The 26,330-nt window shown below is 44.7% G+C and overlaps 2 protein-coding genes across 4 annotated transcripts in view; one reads left to right on the top strand and one right to left on the bottom strand.

Moving 5' to 3' along the window:
* Positions 1 to 998: 998 nt before the first annotated feature.
* tmem221 (transmembrane protein 221) lies at positions 999 to 15,022 on the top strand. Its single transcript, XM_072594342.1, has 3 exons — positions 999 to 1,345; positions 7,412 to 7,497; positions 14,024 to 15,022. Exons 1-3 carry the CDS (start codon positions 1,020 to 1,022, stop codon positions 14,512 to 14,514), a joined length of 903 nt encoding a protein of 300 aa, XP_072450443.1. The 5' UTR covers positions 999 to 1,019; the 3' UTR covers positions 14,515 to 15,022.
* borcs8 (BLOC-1 related complex subunit 8) overlaps positions 10,287 to 26,330 on the bottom strand; it is a 44,575-nt gene continuing 28,531 nt past the window's right edge. For 2 of the 3 annotated variants that reach the window (XM_072594344.1, XM_072594343.1), the window contains exons 4-6: positions 23,744 to 23,851; positions 21,433 to 21,460; positions 10,287 to 10,907 (exon numbers count right to left, since the gene is read on the bottom strand). In XM_072594344.1, the coding sequence (XP_072450445.1) occupies positions 10,821 to 10,907; positions 21,433 to 21,460; positions 23,744 to 23,851 (223 nt within the window). In that variant the 3' untranslated portion in view covers positions 10,287 to 10,820. Of the gene's footprint in view, positions 10,908 to 21,432; positions 21,519 to 23,743; positions 23,852 to 26,330 lie in introns of all 3 variants that reach the window. The other variant, XM_072594345.1, reaches the window with a different exon arrangement.

Raw genomic sequence — 26,330 nt, 5'->3', positions numbered from 1 at the left:
TTACACGACAGCAGTAACTATTCTGAAAAACAAAAGTTGTTGGAAAAGCTCAGCAAATCTGGCAGCATCTGTGAAGTGAAAGCAGAGTTAATGTTTCGGGTCTGGTGACACTTCCTCAGTATTGTCTGTGCTAAATTGGCCATAGCATTCAGGTATGTGCAGGAGTCATAGAGATGTACAGCACAGAAACAGACCCTTCGGTCCAACTTGTCCATGCTGACCAGATATCCCAACCCAATCTACTCCTACCTGCCCACATCCCTCCAAACCCTTCCTATTCATATACCCATCCAAATGCCTCTTAAATGTTGCAATTGTACCAGCCTCCACCACTTCCTCTGGTAACTTGTTCCACACACGCACCACTCTCTGCGTGAAAAGTTGCCCCTTAGGTCTCTTTTATATCTTTCCCCTCTCACCCTAAACCTACGCCCTCTAGTTCTGGACTCCCCCACCCCAGGGAAAAGACCTTGTCTATTTACCTTATCCATGCCTCTCATGATTTTATAAACCTCTATAAGGTCACCCCTCAGCCTCCGACACTCGGGGGAAAACAGCCCCAGCCTATTCGACCTCTAGCCATGGGAGATGCAGGCTTATAGGGATAGGGTGGGTGGGATGGTCTTTGAAGGCTTGGTGTGAACTCGCTGGGTCAAAATGGCCTGCGTCCACACTGTGGGGATTCTATAGATGCTGCCAGACCTGCTGAGCTTTTCCAGCAACTTTTGTGTTTGTTTCAATCTTGCAGAATCCGCAATTCTTTTGGGTTTTTACTTAGTAACGGTTCTGCCTCGTTAACATGTTTTGGCATGAAATTGTGAAAGGCGCTAAATAAATGAAACATGCTTCTCCTTCATTGTCCGACTTCATTTGATTATTTTGAGTCAAATTCTCCGTTTTCAACTTCAAACAATGTAGTTAAAAAATTGCAATAAATGACCGGAAATGACAGCTTTAAAGTGAAGGGGCTTCAGAAGTTAAGAGAGAAAGTTTGTGCAAAGTTTGACGCGGATGCAGTGATGCAGCCAGCAGACAGGAGGGTGGCGGACGCTTCGCCTCCAGGCTCCGGGTACCTGTTCCCGGATCGCTGCCTGGCTGCCGTGCACTTGCTGGCGACCCTGGCCGGTCTCATGGCCCTGCTCTCCGCCCTGCTCCTGCTCCAGTTGGGGTGCCATTCCCAGGGCGAGCCTCTGTCGCCGGTTCCCGGGGGGCTACCTCGGCGGCTGCTCCGCTCGGTGTCACAGGGGCTGGCGTCTCTCTCAGTCTCCCTGCACCTCTGCTGCCTGCTCCTGGCTCTGATGCAAGGCTACCTGGCCGCCGATCTCCCCGGGGGACAACCAGACAGGTAAAGGGGGGGGGGGGGGGGGGGGGGGAAGTAAAAGAAAAGGGACCCCGAAGTCAGAACTTTCTTAGCTAGAGTTGGCAAGGTGGATAAGCGGTGACAACATCTGGTGCGTTGAGTCTGGCTTTTGACAAGGTACAGAACAAGTTCAGACAGTTTTCACACTGTTATGTGTCGAATCCTAGAATCTGTCAACCCAAGAGGAGGCCATTCGTCCCATTCTCACTGTGCCAGCACTTTAAAAGGCCCATCAATTACTGTCCATTGATCAATCACTTATAGGTCTTTATTAATCAATGTGTTCAGGCATAATATCTCTGGAGCAGGTGGGACTTGAACTGACTGGAAATCTGTATTTATATACTGTCAGCAAAATGTAGTAAAACACCCTAAGGAGTTTTGCCATAACTTTATTAAACAAAATTTGTTGTCAAACCACATAACTGAACAAGTTATAGAGATGTACAGCATGGCAACAGACCCTTCAGTCCAACTTGTCCATGCCGATCAGATATCCTATACTAATCTAGTCCCATTTGTCAGCATTTGGCCCATATACCTCGCAACCCTTCCCATTCATATACCCATTCATAGAGTCATAGAGATGTACAGCATGGAAACAGACCCTTCGGTCCAACCCGTCCATGCCGACCAGATATCCCAACCCAATCTATGTCCCACCTGCCAGCACCCGGCCCATATCCCTCCAAACCCTTCATATTCATATACCCATCCAAATGCCTCTTAAATGTTGCAATTGTACCAGCCTCCACCACATCCTCTGGCAGCTCATTCCATACACAAAAGCTTGATCTAAGAAGAAGGTTTTAAGGAGCAGAGAGGGAGAGAGGATTTTAGAGAGGAATTCCAAAGTTTTGGAACTCTCCTTGATTCCAGCGGTGCAGCAATTAAAACCAGGGTTGCCTAGAGGCCATGTTTTGGGAGATGGATGAGAGCTGGGAGAATTGTTGGGCTGGAGATTACAGAGTTAAGGAGAGACCAGCCGCGAAGGGATTTGTAAACAAGGATTTAAAGTTTTAAAATTGAGGCATTGTTTGACTGGAGACCCAGTGTAATTCGGTGAGCACTGGGGCTCAATGTGAGAGTTTTGGATTGCCTATGTTTATGGGGGAAGGGGGTTAGGCTGTGGGAGGCGATCAGGAGAGGGTTGGAATAGTTGAATCCCAAAGTAACACAAATAGAGACGAAGGGTTCAGTATTTGAGAAACTGAGATGAGGGCAGAGTAGGCAAGGTAGTAGAACTAGGAAAAGATAAGTTTTAGCAATGGCCCAAAGCTCAGCCCTGGTTCAAATATGTTTATACTGGCAAGATAACAATAAACTTGCCCCTGTTTTTATGGTACAGGATTACTGTAGCAATAATCCAGAAACGTAGACTGAAAATCCAGGGCATGTAAATTTAATGTCAATGTAAGATTTGAAGACAGTCTAAAGATGAAAAACTGGACCATAAAACAGGTTCGTTCATGACTTTCAAAAAAAGGAACGAAAAAAAATGCAGCAGTAGGAGGCCATTCAGCCCTTTGAGCCGATTCACCATTCAATATGATCATGGCTGATAGTCCAACTCAGTCCCTGTTCCCACTTTCTCACCCCTACCCTTTAGCTCTAAGTGCTATATCTACTCTGTCTAAAAGTCATACAGCACGGAACATACCCTTCAGTCCAACTCCTCTGCACTGACCAGACATCCCAATCTGACCTATTCCCATTTGCCAGCATTTGGCCCATATCCGTCTGAACCCTTCCTATTGATATACCCATCCAGAAGCGTTTTAAAAGTTGTAATTGTACCAGCCTCCACCAATTCCTCTGGCAGCTCATTCCATACATGCACCATATTTTGGCCTCAACTGCTTTCTGTTTGTTTTCCTTACCCAGAATGGCCCACGTGACTCCAGTCCCACACCAACTTGCTTGGCTCGACGTGGGTGGTTGGCTAAAGTCTGGCCCGCCCACTACAACTTGGTGCAAGCTCCCAGGGCACAGACATCATGGGCAATAATGAAACAAGTCCCTCAGATTTATTAACCGCAGGAATGTTCCATTTGTTGCCTGTGATAAATTTAGGAGCCTGTCTTCCCTACAGGAAACAGGACACAGATTGTCAGTGATGTTGGTGGGAGACAGATTCAGTGAGCCCCCTTCCATTGGGATGACTGAGACTGACACCAACTAGAATCACTGAATTGTTACAGCACAGAAGGCCATTCAGTCTGCTCTGTTCATGCCAACCTCACTGCTCCATCGATTCCACTGCCTCTCCCTCTTTACCGGCTTAACCAATCCACTATCCTAGTCTAGATAAAAGATAAATCAAGGTCACTAAAGCACAATAAAATGAAAACAAGATGCTGGCGATCTGAAAGAAAAAACAGGAAAAACTCAGCAGGTCTTGCATGCATCTGTGGAGCAAAAGTCAGAGTTAATACTTTGGGTCTGATATGAATCTCATGTTACACTTGAAATGTTAACACTGCTTCTCTGCTCACACATGCTGTCAGACCTGCTAAGTTTCTCCAACAATTTTGGTTTTTACCTCTGGAATATAAGTCCTGTTCAGTTCATAGCAGATCTGTCAAGTCACCTTTAGAAGCCCAAACTGATCTTGGTTTGGTCTGCGTGTGGTACAACTCCAGTGTGGACCATGCAATATGGAATCAGCCCGTGGCTGGGGAGAGTCCCAAGCCAGGGAAGAGTCCCAGTCCAGGTTGAGTTGTGTTCACTGGGGAACAACACCTTGTTGTTTCTGGCTGTAGGATGAATACTGCAAATCATAGCAAGGAAACGACTGGATGTTCAAATCTTTGCCAAGTGTAAAGCTGGTAATGTATTGTCTGGTCATTATAATAACTGCCCAATATTCATGTTCACCAATTTTATCCTTAGTCTTATAGAGTCATAGTTATAAAGTCAATCCTGTATTTCTAGAAAAAGATTAAGGAATAAGGTAGGAAACACAACCTCTAATTTTTGCACAAAATAATTCCAGGTAATTTTTTTTTGGTGATGTTGATTCAGGGACAAATATTGGCCACATTAGCATGGAGCTGTATCCTTGCTCTTTATGGAAATAGTGATCACAGAAACTTTATGTCCATTCGGGAGAGCAGACAGAGTCTATGTTATTATCTTGTCTAAAAGATGGCATCTCTGCCTCCCCTGGAGTGTAGTGCCTCTGTTATCTGCTTGTCTGTGTCTGTCTCTCTCTACATCACAACAGAAAGGGTATGTGTGAACTGAGCCAGGACAACAAGGAGTGAGGTTGTCGAAAGAACAGGCTGTTTTATTGCTTTTGCTTAGAGACTCAACTCTGTAATCAGTCAAAACGTTGGGGAACGCTCTCAGCTGCGTGAGCAGGGAGTATAATGAGCCACAGTCTTTGTGAGAGCCTTTCTTCAATTGGAAGACCCCCCAGGACTGGCCTCTCTCATAGGGAGCCGGGTTGGCCCTGATCAGAGTGAACGTGCCACCTTAAACCAGTCCGCTCTGTGGCCATTCCCTGTTTGCAATAAGTGATTTGAAATGCAACATCAGTGCATGTAAATTTGCTTCAATCCATCACTTGTTGCAAATCTGCCATGGACTTTGTTTAACAGGAATTCAATCAAAATCACAGTTCGGCTGGGAACAATTTTGGTTTCAGATTGGAAGATGCAGAGGAAGGAACTGAAAACGTTTTGGGTGAAAGAGCTCGTCAGGTCACAATGTGAGAATACTCCTCCTCAGCATTCCTGGAACAAAGCGACACTTATAAAGCAGCTTCAACATCATGAAGTGTCTGAGAAGCTGCACAGGAGCATTTTCAGATTCACACCAAGCCACTTAAAGCAAGGAATGATTTGTCTTTATATAACACCTTTCACACCCACTGGTATCTCAAAGTGCTTGTCAGCCAGTGAAATACTTTTGAAGTGGAGTCAGCGTTCCAATGTAGGAAACACAAGATCCAGTTTATGCATAGCAAGCTCCCAAAAACAGCACTATAACAATGATTGGATAATCTGTTTTTGTGATGTTGACTGCAGGGTAAATATTTGCCGGACTTTCAGGAATGATGTTCTTCAAACCAGTGCTGTGGAATCCTTTGCATTCAGCTATGGAGGCAGAGAGAGGCTTCAGTTTAACATTGCACCTGAAGGTTAGCACCTCTGACAGTGCAGCACTTCCCCAGTACTGCTCTGGAGAATCAGCCTTGACCTTTTTGAGCTCAATTCCTGAACCAAGAACCATGTGACATGCAAAGGTGTGTGCTATCCACAGCTGACATCAGATCGAAACAGGTTTCCACAAGAGAGCGGATATAGATAACTACTCAAATTTAAGAAATAGAACCTTGAAGCAATTCCTCTCCAATTCACTAAGGTTTTGGCACACGACAATTCACTACTACAGTGGTTTTGTATTCATTTCTCCAAATTAAATAATAATGAAGTCGTTGAAGACATTCACAAAATATTGACTCCAAAGTTTCAAGAAAAGTCACATGTAGAAACAAGACAAGGCTGTTCAGCCCTTTGAGCCCAGTACTCAGTCAAATCATGGCTGATCTCGACTTTTCTTCCATGTTTCTGGATAATCTTCCCATCAAGAGTCCATTGAGCTCAGCCTTGAAATTTAAATGGACTTCAGAATCCAGAAATGAAAATCCAGTCTTGTGACACTTGTGCCATTAATCTTGTACAAGGCATTCAGCAGATCCATCTCCATGTTGAACGGCTGCTATAGGTTTCTTTGTTTCAACACATCACTGTGTTCCCTGGCCCACATCTCTGTCTCAGGCTTGCTGCAGTGCTCCAGGGAAGCTCAGCACAAGCTGGAAGAACAACGCCTCATTTTTCGCTTGGAAACTCTACAGACTCAATATTGAGTTCAACAATTTTTAAGTTTTGAGGCACCTTCACCAATGTCCTTACCCCAACCGTCACACACCAGGTCTTGTTAACGCATGGTCTGCTATTATACACACCCCAATTTTTGGCACTAATTATCCCAGTTAGTAGCTATCAATTCTCCCACACTGATCATTACCAATGCTTTTGTCTGTCCAACTGATCTTCTCTCTCTTTGGGCTCTATCTCCACCTGTCATTTGCTCCTCCTTCCCTCCCTCCACCTTATCTTCTGCATAAAAAACAAATTTCTCCTAGTCAACGTCAATTCTGAGGAAAGGTCACTGGACCTGAAACATTAACTCTTGATTTCTCTCCACAGATGCTGCCAGATCTGCTGAGCTTTTCCAAGTTTGTTTTTGCTAAAGATTACGTACACAGTAATCAATTGAGCACAGATTGTAAACCTCTACCAATACTTGTCCTCCATCATCACTAAAACAGTTGTCTGGATATTCTCACATTGCCATTGATGGGAGCTTGCTGTGTGCAAATTGGTTGTGACAATATTAAATGTGACTCCCCTTCTAAGTGACTTGTTGACTGTAAAGTGCTTTCAGACCCTCTGAATTTTGTGATTTTTTTCACCTCTCAGGTGCCAGTGTCTGTGTGATGAGAACACACAGGTCCAGGTGGTGGAATGTGGAGTGACTGGAAATCAGACCATCAGCCCCTATATGGGAGGCTGTGAACAGCAGTTTCCTCTGAATCAAATTCCATTTTTGTAGCACCTTCAAATTAGTACATCACCCCTAGGCACTCCACAGGAATGTTAAATGGTAACATCTGATATCAATCCATTGAGTAAAATGTAGAATTAGGCTGTGATATGAGCAGTAAGTGAAGATAGGTTAAGGAGGAGATTCCGTAGCTCAGGATCTTGGCAGTTGAAGGCACAGTCAGCAGTAATTAAGTGATTAAAATTGGGGAAACATGAGCAGCAAGAATTTGGAGGGGTTAGGACATTTCAGAGTGCTGACGGATTTAGGGAGACCATAAAGTCTGAGAGGGGCAGGGTCAAAGAGGAATATAAAAAGAAACAGATCAGGAACCTTGTATCTGACACACTATCAAATGTGTAGGTATTAATTTTGTAAAATGATATATAATTGCTGTCTGTGAGGATTCTCACTGTGGTTCTGTTTCTCCTGTTCTAGACCTGATTGGATTCTCTTGAATAGCCGTCCTTCCCGCCAAGTGGCCCTCAGTGCATTCTGTCTGGGTGTTATCGTATATCTGGCAGGTACGTTGTGAAACAACATCTTCCAAACACACTTCTGCACACAACTGAGATGTCACCTTGGCTCTCTTTCAGACGAGACACTGGGCAGTGACCTTCTCAGGTGGATGACAAAGATTAGACTGCACCATTTTCAAGTCAAATAGGGGAGTTCTCCACATTGTCCTCTGTCAATATTTAATTCCATCCCCCCCCCCCCCCCCCCCCCCCCCCCCCCCCCCACCACCACCCCCTTAAACAATCAATCACCTGGTCATTATACCATTGCTGTTTGTGGCATCCTGCTGAACTCACAGTGGCTGCTGCATTTCCTACATTATAACAGTGATTACACTTCAAAAAGTAACTAACTGGCTGTGAAGCATCTTGGGATGCCCTGAGATCATTATAGAAACGCAGGTCTTTGTCAAGTGGACAGCTCCCTCCTTTGTCAGACCAGGGGTTCAATCCCCATTCCAGGGTCTTCAACACAATGCAAGGTGACACTGGCCGGTGCAGTATTGAGGGATTGCTGCATTATCACAGGTGTCACCTTATGTCAGGGACATTAAACCAATGCTCTGTCTCTACGTGACTAGAGGGAACAGAGCCTGTGGTATGACCTTTGAAGAACAGAGCATTCCTGGACAGTATACAACCTTCATTTTTGCCACTATTGAAACGGAGTGAACTGTTTGTTGACATTTTGTGGGATCTTGCTGTGCCATGTTTCAGGGTGGCTATAGTTCAGTCATCGGGTGTTCAGCACTTTGCCATGTCCAAAAGGTGTAGAAGGCACTATATTAATGCAAGTTCTTTTCTTAAAAAAAACCATATCAACTATTTTGATACCTCAGGCGACTGGTCATTTGTCCTGTCTGAGCCTAGACTGTGAGGGTCAGCAGCCTGTTAGACCATGGAGTGGTAAGGTCAGGAGGAGTGGGAGTCAGTCCCAGTTCACTGTTTGCCAGGTTGCTGACCAGTGGTCACCAACAGGATTCACAGTGTTGTCCATACCTGCAGAACAAAAGGAGAGTTTGCCAAGTAAACAGAGGGACTTTGATTTCCTTCATCCTTTAACTAAAGACTGGTGGCCTCACCTATGTCGTCTTGCTCTGCAAGGCCAATCTGAACCTCCAGCATATCCACAGGAGCCACCTGAGGGTGTTAGACCCTGTAGCACCTCAGGCTGCCCATTGCATTTGGGACGTCCAGGCTCAGAGAATCCTACTGATGTTCTAAATAAAAACCAAAAGAACTGCAGATGCTGTAAATCAGAAACAAAAACAGAAATTGCCGGAAAAGCTCAGCAGGTCTGGCAGCATCTGTGGAGGGAAATCATAGTTAACATTTCAGGTCCAGTGACTCCTCTTCAGAACTGACGGTAGCTTGGAAAATATTTTTTGTGCAAAAGATAGCGTGGGGGGGTGGAAAGAGTAAGGTGTAAACGATAGGTGGAGATAGAGCCCAAAGAGAGAGAAGAAAAGTTGGACCAACAAAGGAGTGACTAACAATCAGCCTGGGAGAATGAATGGCTGCTAATGGGGAGTGTTAGCCACTAACAATGGGTGGTATGAGATAGCAGACCATGTGATAACAAGGCCTGGTATCTTGTGGTTGGGGTAAGGACATGGGAAAAGCCCTAAAACTATTGAGCTCAATTTTGAGTCCAGAAGGCAGTAGAATTCCCAATGAGGTGCGTTCTGCTTGGTACTCAGCAGTGAAATCAGCACCTCAGCAGATAACGTCAAATAGTGAGAGTTGCCCCACAGCCTGCCATTCTGTGACACAGTGTCTTAATATCCCAAGGACTGCAACAGTTCAAGAAGATAGCTCATCGCCACTTTCTGTAGCACAACTTGGGATGTGCAATAAATGCTGACCTTGCCAGTGGCACCCACAGGTAAACAAAAATAATTATTCTGAAAAACTGAACAGGTTTGGATTTTTTCCTAATGAAGAGCTTATGCTCAAAATGTCAACTCTCCTGCTCCTCGGATGCTGTCTGACCGGCTATGCTTTTCCAGCACCACACTTAGTTGCTCTGATCTCCAGCGTCTGCAGTCCTCACTTTCTCCTTGGACTCTTTCCTATAGAGAGGAGATGGTGGAGGGATGGCCTAATAAGGTTAATGCAGAGAAAATATTTTCATTTGAGAAGGAAACCAAAACGACATAAATAAAAGAAAGTCTGCAACAAATTGGGTGGTTAGCACTGTTGCTTCATAGCGACATGGACCCAGATTTGATTCCAACCTTGGGCAACAATGGGGAAGTCACCTGAACCTACATGGGTTTCCTCCAGGTGCTCTAGTTGCCTCCCAGTCCAAAGATGTCCAGGTGAGGTGGATTAGCCATGGTAAAAACCCTATACATGGAGTAAAGGAAATGGGGTGGGAGGATGGGATACTCTTTGGAGGGTCAGCGCAGACTCAGTGGGCCAATAGCATCTTTCTGCACTGTCAGGATACTATGAAATTTAGGATAAGCTTCTTTCACCAGACGCTGTGATATTCACTACCAAAGGGAATGGTCAAGATGTATAGAACTGATGCATTTAAGGAGAAGCTGGATAAACACATGAGGGTGCAAGGGATGGGATACGGTGATAGAGTGACAAAAGGGAGGGAGAAGACTCCTATGGAGCATAAACACTTGCAGGTACCCAGTGGACTGAATGGCCTCTTGCTGTGCTGTAATATCTAATGTAATTTAAAGTAAGTCAGTGCAGGTTTCCAGGGAACTGGTGGGGCACAAGTTGGACTAAAGTATGGAATGGGGTTACCTGAAATAAAAGATAGAAAACCAAGACAGTTTGACCTGTCTCTCTCCAACCATTTATTTGTGACAGTATACATGCACAGGTGCTACAGTCAAGGCAAACCCATAGAAGAAATGACAAGTAACCCTCCTCAATCAGTTTCTTCTCTCAGCAGTCTCTGTGTCCCAAGGTCGGAAGTGAGGATTTTTAAGCAAACCAAAAAAACTGGACAATTTTGTACAGGAAACACTCCTGGCACCATGGAAAGGGAGTTATTAGCCAGGACGATAAAGGGAGCAGACTTCCTTCATACAGTAACTCAAGTTAGTTCTTTACTCTCTTAGAATAAGCATTGTTGGGGGATGGAGAGACAGGCCTTTGGGGAAGTTATGGACTCATATGAATTAACTTCTCCGCCTCAGTGCTTCAGTGCTGTTGTAAACTGCCGATGGGAAGAAGGTGAAGCTGTTTTTTTTCATAAAAGCTGCTTTTGGCAAAGTAAAAAGATATTGTCTTAAGCTTGTGAAAACGTACATACAAACACACCCACGTGAAAATACAACAGTGCCGTTAACTGTCCAACTCTTTCAGAACCTTATCCCGTCTGATCCCTTTTCTTCACATGACCCAGAACGAGCTTTGCGACCATTGTTCACTGAATACACCATCCAACACTGCAGAGAAACCAAACCAAACATCATCCATATTAGTGTCAGACTCAGTGGGAAAACAACCCTGTTTTGTAAACATTGACCCTAAAGACCAGAGCACAAGTTGACAGTTAACACTTTCAAAAGAAAAATTAAATACAGCAAACTTTGTTTTAACAGGTGCCTTATAAACCAGCACTTTTGATAAACTGGTAAAAAATTATACACCTCAGATACTAGAAGTTTACTGTATTATCCTGATCTCCACAATGTCAGATTAGTCAGGCAAAGGTGAAAATGAGAAGGCTCTCTGCCAGTAAGTTTCATTCAAGGCAAAGTTGCATTATTTAGTGATGCATACTGTAAATGAAATCTAACAGTGACATGTATATCCCCTGCTATGTTTTTATTACTTAATGTGTGTATATACATTGATTCTTGATCAACTGAAATATTTGATCAAATGGTACACTCCTTGTCCCATAGGTGCTGATTAATAAAAAGTTTTCTGTACTTGAAAGGCCAAATCATTTAAGGCTCTGAGGAAAGGGAGGGTAGAGAGGATCTTGGTTTATCATCTCATCCAAAAGCCAGACCCTCATGAGCATACCCTCATGGAGGCCATGTCAACCTGGATCAGGGCCACCCATCTCCAGAGTGTTAAACCTACAACCTTCCCGTAAGACTGCTGACAAATCACTGCTGACCCCTATAACTGATGAACACTTTGAAATGGCATTGTGTGATAGCATATAGCATTTTCATTTTGATCTAATGCTGTACGATGAGAAGTGGCTGAGGGAAAACAGCAAATCTGAAGAGCAGTTTTGAAACTAGGGGTGATCTTCCTGTCTCAAGTCAGAGGCAAGAATATTAAATCATAGGACACAAGATTGAAAGCGATCCCTTCAATTGACAGTACAGCACCCGAAATGAGTAATATTTGAAATCCTCAGAGGGTTAAACGGCAGCTAATAAATGGAAATGCTTTGGAACGTTAAAAATATAGTTAAACGCCCTCTGCAAAATCAATTTGTCTCGCCTCAGACCAGATCTTCTCTAACAGGAATCCAATACGTGGAGCAAGAGGAGGCCATTCAGCCCCTTGAGCTGGTTCTGCCATTCAAGTAGTTGGGAATGTCATGTTGCAGTTGTGCAGGACATTGGTGAGGCCCTTTTTAGAACACTATGTACAATTCTGGTCGCTCTTCTATAGGAAATATGTTGTTAAACTTGAAAGGATGTATGAACGATTTACAAGGATGGTGCCGGGACTGGAGGGTTTGAGTTAGAAGGACAGGATGAATAAACTGGGGCTATTTTCTCTGGAGCATTGGAAGCTGAGGAGCGTGGATGGGGTAAATAGACAAGGTTTTCTCCCCTGAGGTGAAGTCATCCAAAACTAGAGGGCATAAGGTGAGAGGGGGAAGATTTAAAAGGGACCCGCGGGGTAACTTTCTCATGCAGAGGGTGGGTGCATGTATGGAACAAGTTGTCAGAGGAAGTGATGGAGGTTGGTACAGTTACAACATTTAAAAGGAATCTGACTGCTACATGAATAGAAAGGATTTAGAAGGCTATGGCCCAAATGCTGGCAAAAGGGACTAGATCAGATTGGGATGTCTGGTCGGTGCGAATGAGTTGGGTTGAAGGGTCTGTTTCCGTGCTGCATGACTCTAAGTAGCTCATGGCTGATCTGCTTCCAACTCCAGCGACCCGTATTGGTTTCATAGTCCTTAAAACTCTTGACCAACCAAAAGTTCTCAATCTTGATTTGAACCATGTGATTGGTTCCAAGCATCTACAGCAATTTGGAAGGGGAAGGTTCAGATCACACGACCTTTTTGTGCAACATTTCCTGATTTCATCCTTTGTATCGGGATCCCTCATCAGAGGAAATGGTTTCTCTCCTGAGCCTATCACCCTGAACATTACAATTTGATTACCCCATAATCTATCACATTCAAGAAAATACAGAGCTAGTCAGTGCAACAGAGCTAGTGGGCGGCACGGTGGCACAGTGGTTAGCACTGCTGCCTCACAGCGCCAGAGACCCGGGTTCAATTCCCGCCTCAGACTGTGTGGAGTTTGCACGTTCTCCCCGTGTCTGCGTGGGTTTCCTCCGGGTGCTCCGGTTTCCTCCCACAGTCCAAAGATGTGCAGGTGAGGTGAATTGGCCATGCTAAATTGCCCGTAGTGTTAGGTAAGGGGTAGATGTAGATGTAGATGTAGGGGTATGGGTGGGTTACGCTTTGGCGGAGCGGTGTGGACTTGTTGGGCCGAAGGGCCTGTTTCCACACTGTAAGTAATCTAATCTAATCTAAAACCTTTCCTCATAATTTAACCATTTGTGCCCCAATTTCATTCTGGGCAGTCTACAGTGCAATCCCTCCAAGCCACAATAAGATGCAGTGCTCAAACTGGATTGTTACATGAATATACCTCTGGTCTCATACTGCCAATAGCTTTACTCCTAGGCAGCTGGTACGAATGTCTCCCAGGAGGTATCGTTCTATCTAGTTTTTTGCTGCACCTGTCATGGGAGTATTTGATGGAGACAATGTCAAGGTAGCTTTACTTTGAGTTTAAGTGCGTTTTACCCTGGATTTGACCCTGTCCTGGGAGTGTTTGATGAGTGCAGTATAGAAGTAGAGTCGAAAAGTGTGGCGCTGAAAAAGCAGAGCAGGTCAGGCAGCATACAAGGAGCAGGAGAATCAACGTTTCGGGCATAGGCTGTATGTCAGGAATGTTGTGGGGGGGGGGGGGGGGGGGGGGGCGGGGGGCAGGAGGGGGCTGAGAGATCAATAGCTTTGCCAGCGTCACACTTTTAAACTCTGACTCGCCAGCATCTGCAGTCCTCACTTTCTCACAGTGTAGGGGTAGCTTTATTCTGTATCTAACCCCGTGCTGTAACTGTTCTGGTGTGTTTGACGGGTCGGTATAGGGGGAACTTTACTCTGTATCTTATCCCGTGATGTAGCTGGTCTCAGTATCTCAGATGTAGACACAAGAAGCAATGAATTCAAAGGAACAGCTTCCGGACTTTGCCAGTTGCAGTGCTAATGCTCAGAGATTTTGGGCATACCTTATTGTCAGGTTGGTGGGATCTTACATGGAGATTCCTGTGTTTTCTTTTCCAGCTCTATCCATTTACGTGCTGTTGGAGTTTGAGAAGGAGAGTGCAATGGCAAGTGCCGGAGTCCTTGCTGCTGGGGTGCTGGTGCTCTTCATTATCATCATCCATGCCACGGTGAAGATTCGGTGCGCTGGCAGGACCCGGCTCCCGGAGCGTGGCACCACCATGTTCGAGAATAACCGCGCTCCGAGAGATGGCTGGCCAGAACCGGAGCGTTCGGATCCCCAGGTTGAGGATGAGGAGTCGCGTTTGCCCGCCTTTCGCAGGGAGACAGCCTACGAGCGCTACCGCGAGCAGAAAGCCTTTTACTTGGCCACATCGGCAAGCCACGCCGGGCCCGCGCCAACGGGACGGGATGGGTACGGGCACACCCGGGCGCTTTCGGCAGGACGCAGCATGCCTTGCTCCGGACCCTGGGACGGGGTGACACACGAAATGAGGCGGGTACTGGCACACAAGGGGACTGTCTGCCGAAAAGACTCAACACTAGTCTGAGTTTGGTGTCAACCAGCAGAGATCAGACTCATGCAGTGACTGACAAAACTGGCACGGATCCCACAGGAGCATGCGTGACCCCTTTAGTGAAGACTTTTTAACCCTCTTACCCCCTCCGTTCCCCTACAACCTCACTGTTCAGGTCGGAGAGAGATGTTGCAGGTTTCAGGCAGGGTAGGCAATAGGGCATTTGGCACCTCAGTGAATGACGGAACTAACCTCCTGAACCAAACATTAAGGAAAGGAACAGATGGAGCAATGGAGAAGGATGTAAGGGAGAATCAGAATTTAAAACAAAGTTCAGAAGAGGAATAAAGAGAGGGAAGTGATTATTGGATTAAGAAAAGGTTTGATAAGGAAAAGTATGTTAAAAAAAAAAACTTTTAAAATCTCTTTAACAATCTACTACCTAAAGAAATGAGATTCTGCAGATTTAACTGTTCCATTCCAGGGCAGAAGTTAAGCAAGAATGTAAACTTCCCCATTAAAAAGTTACTTACTCTGTTAAGATGCAATTCTGATTTTCTGCATTGAACTTAATTCATGCACAAAATGCAACAATTTCACAAAACTCAGGGGGAAATTACAGGCAAGCTGCTGTATACACGTGGCTAATGGTGGGGGGAGGTGTTGGTGCATCCAGTCCAGCAGCTTACGGTCATGAGCAATTCATGAGGCATCATTCCTTGCCACATACTTTGATAAATATGAGGCCCGTGAAACTATTTTGGCAGCAAGGTCTGGGTCAATGTCACAGTGGCAGGAGTCCCACCTTCATCAGGAATGGAAATGGTACAAAAACTGCCAAAAAGGCACCAGGCATAAGTGGAGATGTTTACCGTATTTAATTACTGACTAGGGCAATTTTTTATTTGCTTATAAAGGGCAGGTACAATTAATCCAAGGAGGAGAAGCATGTCTTAATGACACTCCATTTTAACCTAAAAATACTGATTTATTTTGCGGACATACGTATATATTTTTAACTAATACTTTTTCCATGTTGCAATGCCAGGATTATTAAAAAAAGTAGCAGCTGTCCTCGACAACTTTTCGTTTATATTCAAGTCTTACAAAGTATCACCAAGTTGATTGACACAGGAAGGCATCACACCTGAGCCTTTCTCCAGCTGATGAACCGCAGGGAAAACTTTGATGGATTTTCCATGTGAACCCCTTACCTCACAGCCCAGGGGGTGTGAGGCTGGCCCCCTCTCAATCTATTAATCCAAACAATTCCCTGATCTTTTTCATGAGAAGACAGAGGTAACAATTGGCATGATGATAACTTCCTGTTTTTGGAAGAGTACCAATCCCTGGAGACCAAAAGCATAAAATCCAAAAAACATACAGAAAGATTCCTGTTTCCTGGAATACTATCAAATGGTACATAAGCCACAGTTTTAGAACATTTTCCTGACTTTCACTCTCAGTTACTATTCCATGATAATCCATCTATTCAGCACAATTACTATCCATCTTCTATCTCTGTGCCTCATATAAAGGAACCTATGTTAGCAAGAGTCACCAACAAATTCTTCGTGACAAGTCCCATCTGTCAAATGGCAGCCTCTGGACAGTCACAATGACAGTGGGTCCTTGCTGAACAGGTTCAGGATAAGCCAGGGTCCCTGCATAGCCAACCCTCCATGGTTAGGACCTCAGTTTAAACCCCCCCCCCCCCCCAGTACACGTCTGGAGAAGAACAAACATTGCTGCACGTTACCCTCTACAGTGTAAATGGTGGACACATCATCTCAACCTCAACAAACAAGGAGGCTTCCGGAATTTGACATTTGCAAAATAAATAAATTCTCGATTTGGAATGCCACAAATGCAGATTCATGTCAACTTACTAGTGATGGTCACAGATGCCCTTGGCAACTCCAGACCAACAAACAGAAGCTTTGGGCTTCACTGTGACACCTCCACCATCAAACAGCTGACCAATGTTCACTGCCAAAGAAGACAGCCAGACCATGGGTAATTGGGTGGGTTACTCCATCTCCTGCAGGGTCGCAATCCTGCTCAATCCTCTCCTCCGAACAACAGCTAAGACCCACACCTTTCAGTGGATGGGTGGGGAAGGGAGGGCATGTCATGCCAACAGCATCTCTGGAGGCTTCGAGATCACGTGTGCTCCTCCTCTCCAAAAGCGATCAGCTCTCTCCACCTCAGCCTCGATCCTGGCCTGGGAAACCTCTGGTCCAGTGGGTTCACTACTCAGTGTGAATGCAAATAAAGCAATTCATTGTCACATTAACACATGCTTGACATTGCTGATTGGGTCAAGTGAAAATCAGGTGGTTTGGAGGTGGAGTTCGGATTGAGGTATCAGGAAGGAATGAAGAAGAATAAATGATTGCCTCAAACTCACCTAACTTTGTAAGGCTGAGCATGATGTTCATATCACTCATTCTCTTCAAGCTCAGGACATGCTTTACACCGCTTCCTGCGGTGGTTTATAAAAGAAGTCACTTGGTAACTCTTGTCCAATCAAGTGAATTTAAAAAAACACACGAAGCAAGCCCGGTTGCAATCAGCATTATTTTCACTTGTTGCCTCCAGAACACGGGTGGCAAGAAGCATGTGTTTAGGTACACAAGTTAAAAAGGAAGAGATACTGACTCCTTCACCAATCAGCAAGACCCAGAAGTCTTGGTAATGAGAGGCTGAATGTGTTCAACTCTGGTGCTGTTAGCCAGGAAAATGTAACTTACCGGCACCCTGACCAGGTTATTGTTCAAAAAGATTGATGTCTCTTTAACGCCTATATCACCAGACTGAACCCACTAGTTGCATCGCAAAGGGAGGCTATTTAGCTATTGAATCCATACTGGGTCTCTGTACACCAATTCAGGCACTCCCATTCCCTCTCCCTATCCTAGAAGCCCGACCTGTTTATTCCTCTCAAGCACCAATGCAATTTCCTTTGAAAGTTACAGATTGTCTCACTTCCACCGATCTAGTCGGCATCCTCCCACTCCCTCTTCACTCAGTACTGGCTCATCATCGTTCAATCTTTTTCAATCTGATTTGTCTGTATCACTTGGACTGCTGATGTTCTCAGACTGCTTCACCAGTACCCCCGAAGGGTCCTTCCCCATGCAATGCTGCTCTGATCTCTAACCTGCCATCTCTGTCTCCATCACAACTATTCCACCTTTCTTTCTCCTGTTTTACTGCTGGTTTCCTCTCCGTAGTTTTAAATGCCACATCCTTCAGTCTCCCAGGGGTTGCCAATGCACCTGTATTGTCCCTGAGGCTTCAGCAATCAAAAAGGTGATTTCCAGAACTCTGCTGTGAGCAACTCTAGGAGAATAAATGTAATGCTTTAAATCAAAGTTGATTTCTTTGCCCCTGTTTTGTTTGGACATTATTCATTATGAAAACTTTAGAAGACGGGTCAAAGACAACATTCAAGGGGACCAGTTCAAAGCTTGTTTGGTTTCCAATGGCCATGGAAGGTGGTGCCATATGGGAGGCAATGCCCTAGTAGTGTTATCACAAGATTATTAATCCAGAGACCCAGCTCATGTTCTGGAGACCATGGCAGATGTTGGAATTTGAATTCAGGTAGAAATCTGGAATTAAGGGTCTAATGATGATCATGAAACTATTGTCGATGGTTCGAAAAACCCATCTTGTTCATTAATGTCCTTGAGGGAAAGAAACTATCATCCTTACCTGGTCTGGTCCACATTGTGACTTCACAGCCACAGCAATGCTGTTGACTCTTTACTGCCGTCTGGGCAATAAATGCCCTAGTCAGTGACACCCTCATCCCATGAATGAATAAACAGAAAGTATGGAGATGCTGGACAACCCTTCATGGCAGTGTGTGTAGGGGTAATATTTCTGATGATACCGTCCCGAGAGATTTTGTCACAGGAATAGTAACCCTGAAGCCTGCACTACACAGTGACATAAATTAAGATCCCCCCACATCAACTGGAAATTTTAAAATTTAACGAATCAAATAAAATTCAAATAAAACAGTAAGAAATCACTGATGTAAATGAATAAAGCAAAACCTCCTTTGATTCACTAATGTCCTTTGGGGAGGGAAATCTGCCGTCCTTACCCAGTCTGACACACATATGACTCCAGAAACACAGCAATGTAGTTGACTCTTGAGTACCCTGTGAAATAAGCTAGAGAGACCCGGCAACTACGTACAGACAATAAATAACGGCCCAGCCAGTGAGACCCATGTCCCAAGTGAATAAAAAATACTCATTTATCAAATGAACATACGTTTCCCAGGCAAAGGTAGGCCATTCAGCCCCATGAGTCTACTCCACCACCCAATAACAGCATGGGAACGCCACCACATGCAACTTCTCCTCCAAGCCACTTGTCATCCCGACTTGCTGTTCCTTCACTGTCACTGGGTCAAAATCCTGGCATTTCCTCCCCAATGACATTGTGGGTCTACCTCCAGCACGTGGACTACAATGGTTCAAGAAGGCAGCACACCGTCACCTTTTCAAGGGATGAGCAATACATGCTGGCCCAGCCAGCGATGCTCACAGACCACGAGGTAATAAAAAATCATTTCACCCCTTTGCTTCTCAATAATCTATCTCCCTCAGTATTAGTAGTATTCAAAGGTTTTGCTTTCACCATCTTTTGAGGAAGACATGTCCAAAGACTCATGAGGGTGATTTAATCAATACCTAACCCCACGCTGGACATGGCTGGGAAATTTGAAACGCTGCAGTGTAGGGGCAGCTTTACTCTGTATCTAATCGCACTCTCTACCTGCCCTGGAGATTTAGATGGGGATGGTTTAGAAATGGGGAGTCTGGTGAAATGGCAGGAGAACTGAAATAATGTGATGTTCTGTGGGGTAAAAAAAAGCCTCCTTAACTGTCTTAAATGGACAATTCTTGTTGTTTGAAACAATGGCCCTGAATTCTAGGTTCTCCCATAAGTAGCAGCATTTGTTACACATCCACCCTGTCAAGACCTCTCAGGGCTATAACTGAAAACGGCAAACGCTGGAGATCACAGGGGTTTAGGCAGCATCTATATGCTTCAGTCGATTATCCTCTTAGTCTTATATACTCCAGCAGACATAAGCTAAAACTGTTCAACTCTTCCTCATAAGACAAGCCCCCATTCCAGGTATTACTCTGGTAAACCTCTTGTGATCTGCTTCCAACACATTTACACCTTCCTTAAGTAAGGAAAAGCTAAACTGTATACAGTATCCCTAATGTGGTCTCACCAATGCCCTGAACAAGTATAGAATAACCTTCCTCCCTCTATATTCAATTTCCCTCCCTTATGTTCTGTCAGCTTTCCTAATCAGTTGCTGAATATTTTTACAATTCACGCACAAGAACACGCAAATCCTTTTGCATCTCAAGAAATGGCTCAACATTATCTTCTCAAAGAAAATTAGTGATAGGCAATAATATTCACAGCAATATTCCCATCCCACGGATAAACAAAACTAATACATTCAATAGAGTTGCAACCCTAAATGATGCAGATTGATGCCAACAGTGTGGACTGAATTCCCATGCCAGCTGAGATTACCATTAAAAGACCCTAGCTTCACCTGAGGTGTGATGACCCTCAGGTTAAACCACTACCACTCATCTCTCTCTGTAATGAGAACAGCCCGATGGTCTTGTAAACTATGACGACTTCACCTTCCCTTTAACCCTGATATCCTTGCATTCACTCTTAATACATTCTCTCTCCTAGGACCTCAAAGCTCAGAAATCCTCACCTTCCTTAGTCTTGTGTTTATTCTCCTTATGAGGAAAGGTGGAGATTGTACTTAGGAGAAAGTGAGGACTGCAGATGCTGGAGATCAGAGTTGACAAGTATGGCACAGGAAAAGCACAGCAGGTCAGGCAGCATCCGAGGAGCAGGAGAATCGATGTTTCGGGCATAAGCCATTCATCAGGAATTGTACTCAGTAGAGGTTAGCAGAATAAGAGGTGACCTTGTAGAAATATAAAACTCTGATAGGGCTGGAAAGGATGGACACTCAGAGCACGTTTACCCTCATTGAAGAATCTAGAAGGAGGGGAGCACACTTTCTATGTAAGGAGAAATTTCTTCTGTCAGGAGATTGGCAGTGTTTGGAATTCTCTGCCCCAGGGAGCAGTAGAGGCTGAGTCATTGAAATTGGTCATGGGTGAGTTAGACAGATTTTTGATCAAGGAGTCAATTTTTTTTTGGTGGGGTGGGGGCACGAAGGCCACAATTTGATCAGCCAAGACCTTACTGATTGGTAGAACAGGTTTGAGAGGCCAAGTGCCCGGCTTTTTTCTTATGATCTAACTTCGATCTTTTTGTATGTGAACTTTTGAAATCTGTGTTTGATGTCACTTACTCGTGATGTACCTCAAACCTATCTATTCTGTGTGATCAATTGATCTGCAATTTAACAAAGCAACAGTCCTGGGCTCAAATGCTCAAGATATTTAAATGTGTCCACAATCCTTGTTAGCAATACAGATTTGCCCTTGCTCTGACACTACAGACTGGGGAGAATGTGGGATGGTTAAACAGCCTGTGGAGGAAGGGAAATGGGAGAGAAAAATATAACTCTTGATACATGAGTAGAACTTCCAAACTTGAGGTAATTTTCATTCCCGTGATAATAAAGCCAAAGCCTTGAAGTGTAAACAAATCAACTACAGATTCAGACATTGCCATCAATTTTGGACTGCCACTAATCCTTCCTGATACAAAGTAAAGGCATACTTATTATTTACGCAAACCTTGAACATACTTATTATGATTAAAATAATTTATGAGATTGCTCAAAAATGATGGCAGTTGGAAGGTCTGCATCTATCAAGCATTCATCATAATTCAACTCTACTTGAAGCTGCGTAGGCCCCAAGCCTGGCATTAGATTTTGGTTGAGTTCCCGGTTTCAGAAATACTAACCTGGAAAGGAAGGGGCGCACGCTTGGCTCTGCACTCAGGAAGAAGAGAAGGAGGGAGGTTCAGGAACTGCCTGTGTAACAACGGAACTGTAACAGACACTCACATCACTAAAGCTGCATGCAGTGGTGGGGAGAAAGAAAAGAAAATGCCAAATTGCAACAAAATCACTGGAGTACTGAGGGTGCATTTTAACATCGTGCAATTTAATGAAGCTACAAGTGGGAGACAAACTTGGCCCTGCCACACATACAACGTTAGCCAGTCCTTCAGATTCTGAAAATCTAACATCCCACAAATGCTTAGGGATGAGACAGATTTCTTTCAGGTCATCATGACACTGAGAGTAATTTAAAATACAAGGTGTAATGAGATAGCATGCTCTGGAATAAAATGGTGACTGCCTCAAAAGCTTGCTTGAGATTATTATGAAGGACTCTCCTTCTCAATCTCTCCGCTCTCCTGAGGTGTGGTGATCCTCAGGTTAAACCAGCACCAGTCATCTCTCTCTCTAATGAGAGAGCAGGACTATGGTTCTGTAAGATTATGGCAACTTTTGCCACCACCAAGGGTAGACCTCAGGTCATAACCATGACAGATGTATGAATAGACCCTGAGACATAGGAACAGGAGTAGGCCATTCAGCCCAATGAGTTTGTTCCAACATTCAACGAGAATGAAGGCAGTTCTGATAATGCTCCAACTTCACTTTCCTGCTTTTGCTCATAGCCCTCAATAACTCTCGAATAGGAATGATAGGTTTTTAGCCCCTCAAACCGTCCAATAAGATTACAGCTCATACCTGACTTCACACTCTTGCTCTAATACCAAACAATTCATTCCCTCAGGATCTGAAACCTATGCATCCATCTCACTCTTGAACATACTCAAAGATGGAGCATCAACACCTCTCTGCAGTAGAGAATTCCAGAGATTCACGATGCCTTGATGGGAGAAAATGTCTCATCTCTATTCTGAATGACCAACTCCTTAATCTGAAAATTGACCTTCTAGCTCCAGATTCTTGGGGAAGGGGAAGGAACAACCTCAGGGCATCTAACGTGTCAAAAAAGCTGAGAATTTTGCGCATTTCAATAAAATCATATCTTAATCTCCTAACCTCCAGAAATATTGACTCATTCTATCCAATCTCTTGGTCTGTCATAGACTCATTCATAAAAGAATGATTTCCACAATTAGTCAATTACCAACCAGAATTTCTGCATCACCTTTCAGTGACTTTCTATGGCAGAGTGGAGAGGACATCAAGGAAGAATAAGATAGCACTCTGAATATCTTGGTACCATTGGCTGTCAGGGCTCAGTTCTGAAGAATGGCCTCTTGTACTGAGGTATAAGGGTACAGGGGAAGTATCCATGGAGCAGCACTCCAACAAGAAGTTGGGTAATGCTGCGGGGGTGGGGGCAGGGTGAAAGTTTAATTTCTTCAGAAACTGAGGTTAAAGAATTCCTGGGAGCGACTAGTTAGATACACCATGATGGCCGTGTGGACTGCAGACTATAGTCTTGCAGCACTGAAGAAAACCTTTCACTGAGCAACTAAACATGTGGATGGTTTTGATACAATCAAACACTGTTTCCATACAGAAGAACTTTTTGGGGTCTCCCTCTCACACCCTACAGCCTAACAAAATGCAGGAGTGCTGATAGAAGCACAGGATGTAGGGAGAGGTATAATGGGGCAAAGACACAAATATTAAAGCAGGCACTTGATGCCACAATGGACACTCAGTACTCTCAGAACTAAAATTGCTACAAACAAAAGATTTCAATCAAACATCATAAATATATAATCCCCACAGGAGGTTTCATTAAATCGCATTTCTTCACTATTGTCTTTGTAGTGTATTTCTCTGTATCTTTGTAAAAACAGAGTGTACATTTGCACTTGCTGCCATGTGCACATTGTTAGTAGTTGAGAGAAAGGTGTAACCAGAAAATACATCAGCTGTAATCACTGCAAATTGTTTGTCAACCTTTGTTATTAAAAGAGATTGCCAATGTCATCAGTCACACTGTAATTGCAAGCTATGGCCACTATGCGGCTCTGATTTACCTTTATCTCTCCTTTCTCCCCCTTCCCCCAAGAAGTTGTCAGGTCTCTTCTCAGTGAGGCCAGACCATTTATATAACGTAATTCTACCTTCACTCCAATATAATGAGGTTCCGTGACTCTCCTGCTTTCAATGATACCTCCTGACATACACCCAAGCTGACAACGGAATGATCAAAATTAAAAAACGGGGGCTGGAAACGATGGGCGCACCAAGCTGAACCCATGACCTTCACAGTACCTGCGGCTCTGCAGAGAGCTCATCTGGTCCTTGATGCTGATAGCGTGTCGGAGTAGCCCCTCAATGTTCTTAAAGTAAGCCCCACTGTTGGACATGCTCTTCACAGCACTACAGAGGGAGTGGAGGTAGAGGAAACAAAAAGCAGAATTAATTCCTTCATTTTACAGCAGTGGTTTAGTCAGCAGTGCTCAGATACTGGAGTGACAGGCCTGACAGCTGAGAAAAAAAGACTACTCTGTTTGTTGGTCAGAAGAACACTGCTCTGTTAAATGAGTTAGGGTTTCCAACGAGGTCCAACTGGAAATATGCCACAAAAGTATAATTCAGGAACACACCATCTCTGTACCTGAGCGGGACTGTCCCTGTCCTGGAAGTGATTGTAGGGGATGGTGTAGGAGTTTCATTCTGTATCTACCTCAGTGCATTTTTTAAATTCCCCTGAGGAATTAGGCCGTCACTGGGGCAGCATTTATTGCCTGTCCCTAGCTGTCTTTACGAAACTGGTGGTGGGGGTGAGTTGCCTTCTTGAACCGCTGCAGTCCATGTGCTGAGGGTTGACCCACAATGGCATTAGGGAGAGAATTCCAGGATTTTCAGCCACCAACGCTGAAGGAACTGGTGATAAATTCCCAAGTTAGGATAGTGAGTGGTGTGGAGGGGAACTTGCAGGTGGTGGTGTTCCCATGTACCTGCTGCCCTTGTCCTAGCTGGAAGTGGTCATGGTCGAGAGTGTGGTGTTGGAAAAGCATAGCAGGTCAGGCAGCATCTGAGGAGCAGAAGAATCGACTTTGAGGCATAAGCCCTTCATCAGGAATAAAGCTTGTGGACTGGGGGGGTGCTGAGAGATAAATGGGTGAGGGGTGGGGACATCTACTACAAGCCACCAACTCCCGCAGCTACCTGGTCTACACCTCCGCCCACCCTATCCCCTGTAAAAATGCCATCCCTTATTCCCAATTCATCCACCTTTGCTGCATCTGTTCTCAGGAGGGATAATTCCACCTCAGAAAATCCCACATGGCCCCCTTCTTCCAAGATCGCAATTTCCCTTCCCATGGGGTTAACGATGCCCTCCAACACATCTCCTCCACTTCCCGCACCTCCACCCTTGAACCCACTTCCCAACACAACAAGGAAAACCCACCCCCTTCCCATTTATCTCTCAGCCCCACGGCCCACAAGCCTCATCCCTGCTGAAGGGCTTACGGCCAAAACGACAATTCTCCTGCTCCTCGGATGCTGCCTGACCTGCTGTGTTTTTCCAGATCTCAGATACTGGAGTGACAGGCCTGACAGCTGAGAAAAAAGACTACTCTGTTTGTTGGTCAGAAGAACACTGCTCTGTTAAATGAGTTAGGGTTTCCAACGAGGTCCCACTGGCTCAGATCTCCAGCATCTGCAGTCCTCACTTTCTCCTGGAAGTGGTCACGGGTTTGGAAGTTACTGTCTAAGGATCTTCAGTGAATTTCTATAGTGTATTTTGTAGATAGCACATAATGCTGCTACCAAGCATTGGTAGTTGAGGGAGTGGATGTGCTGCTGATCAAGCGGGCTTCTTTGTCCTGGGTGGTGTCAGGTTTCTTGAGTGCTGCTGGAGCTGCATCATCCAGGCAAGTGGGGAGTATTCCATCACACTCCTGACTTAGAGATGGTGGACACCCTATGGGCAGTCAGGATGTGAGTTATTTGCTGCAATATTCCTCGCCTCTGACCTGCAATGTGTTCCCTGTGTTTATGTGATGAGTCCAGCTGAGTTTCTAGTCAATGGTCATACAGCATAGCCATCTATGTATAGATGATCTGTATCCCTCGATTCTTTGCCTGTACGTGTGTCTGAGTAAATGCCTCCTGAATGTTGCTATCATATCTGCTTCTACCACCTCCCTTGGCAACACGTTCCAGGCACCTACCACCCTCTGTATAGAAAACCTGCCTCACACATCTCTCTTAAACTTTTCCCTTCTCACCTTAAAGCTATTCCCCCTTAGTATTTGACATTTCCACCCTGGGAGAGAGACTTGGACTATCCAACCGATCCATGCCCCTCATTATTTTCTACATTTCTATCAGATCACCCCTCAGCCTTTGATGCTCTAGCAAAAACAATCCAAATTTGTCCAACCTCTTCTTTTGGTTAATACTTTTGGGACACTAAAGAAATAAGGTGGATGAGCTTGAGGTTCATTTGGAAATTGGCAGTTACGATGTTGTGGGGCTAACTGAGATGTGGCTTCAAGTGAACAGGGCCTGGGAAATGAATATTCAAGGCTATATGTGCTATCCAAAGGACAGACTGACGGGCAGAGGGGGTGGGGTGGTCCCGTTGGTAAGGAATGATATTCAGTCCCTTGCGAGTGGGGACATAGAATCAGGAGATGTAGTCAGTATGGATAGAGTTGAGACATTCTAAGGGTAGAAAGACCCTAATAGGAGTTATCTACAGGCCCCCATACAGAAGTCTGGATGCAGGGTGTAACTTGAATAAGGAGTTGAAATTGGCCTGTTGCAAAGGTGTTATGGCAGATTTCAACAAGTAGGTAGACTGGGAGAATCAGGGTGGTACTGGACCCCAAGAAAGGGAGTTTGT

Source organism: Chiloscyllium punctatum, chromosome 24, assembly GCF_047496795.1.
Source record: "Chiloscyllium punctatum isolate Juve2018m chromosome 24, sChiPun1.3, whole genome shotgun sequence".
Lineage (NCBI taxonomy): Eukaryota > Metazoa > Chordata > Chondrichthyes > Orectolobiformes > Hemiscylliidae > Chiloscyllium > Chiloscyllium punctatum.
The sequence above is the reverse complement of the archived record's forward strand: the minus strand, read 5'-3'. Positions and strand labels throughout refer to the sequence as shown.

Excerpts from the sequence above, each read along its gene's own strand:
- tmem221 (XM_072594342.1), top strand. The coding sequence starts at position 1,020 with ATGCAGCCAGCAGACAGGAGGGTGGCGGACGCTTCGCCTCCAGGCTCC. Across the intron at positions 1,346-7,411 it reads CCCGGGGGACAACCAGACAG|ACCTGATTGGATTCTCTTGA; the intron begins GTAAAGGGGGGG and ends CTCCTGTTCTAG. Across the intron at positions 7,498-14,023 it reads TGTTATCGTATATCTGGCAG|CTCTATCCATTTACGTGCTG; the intron begins GTACGTTGTGAA and ends TTTCTTTTCCAG.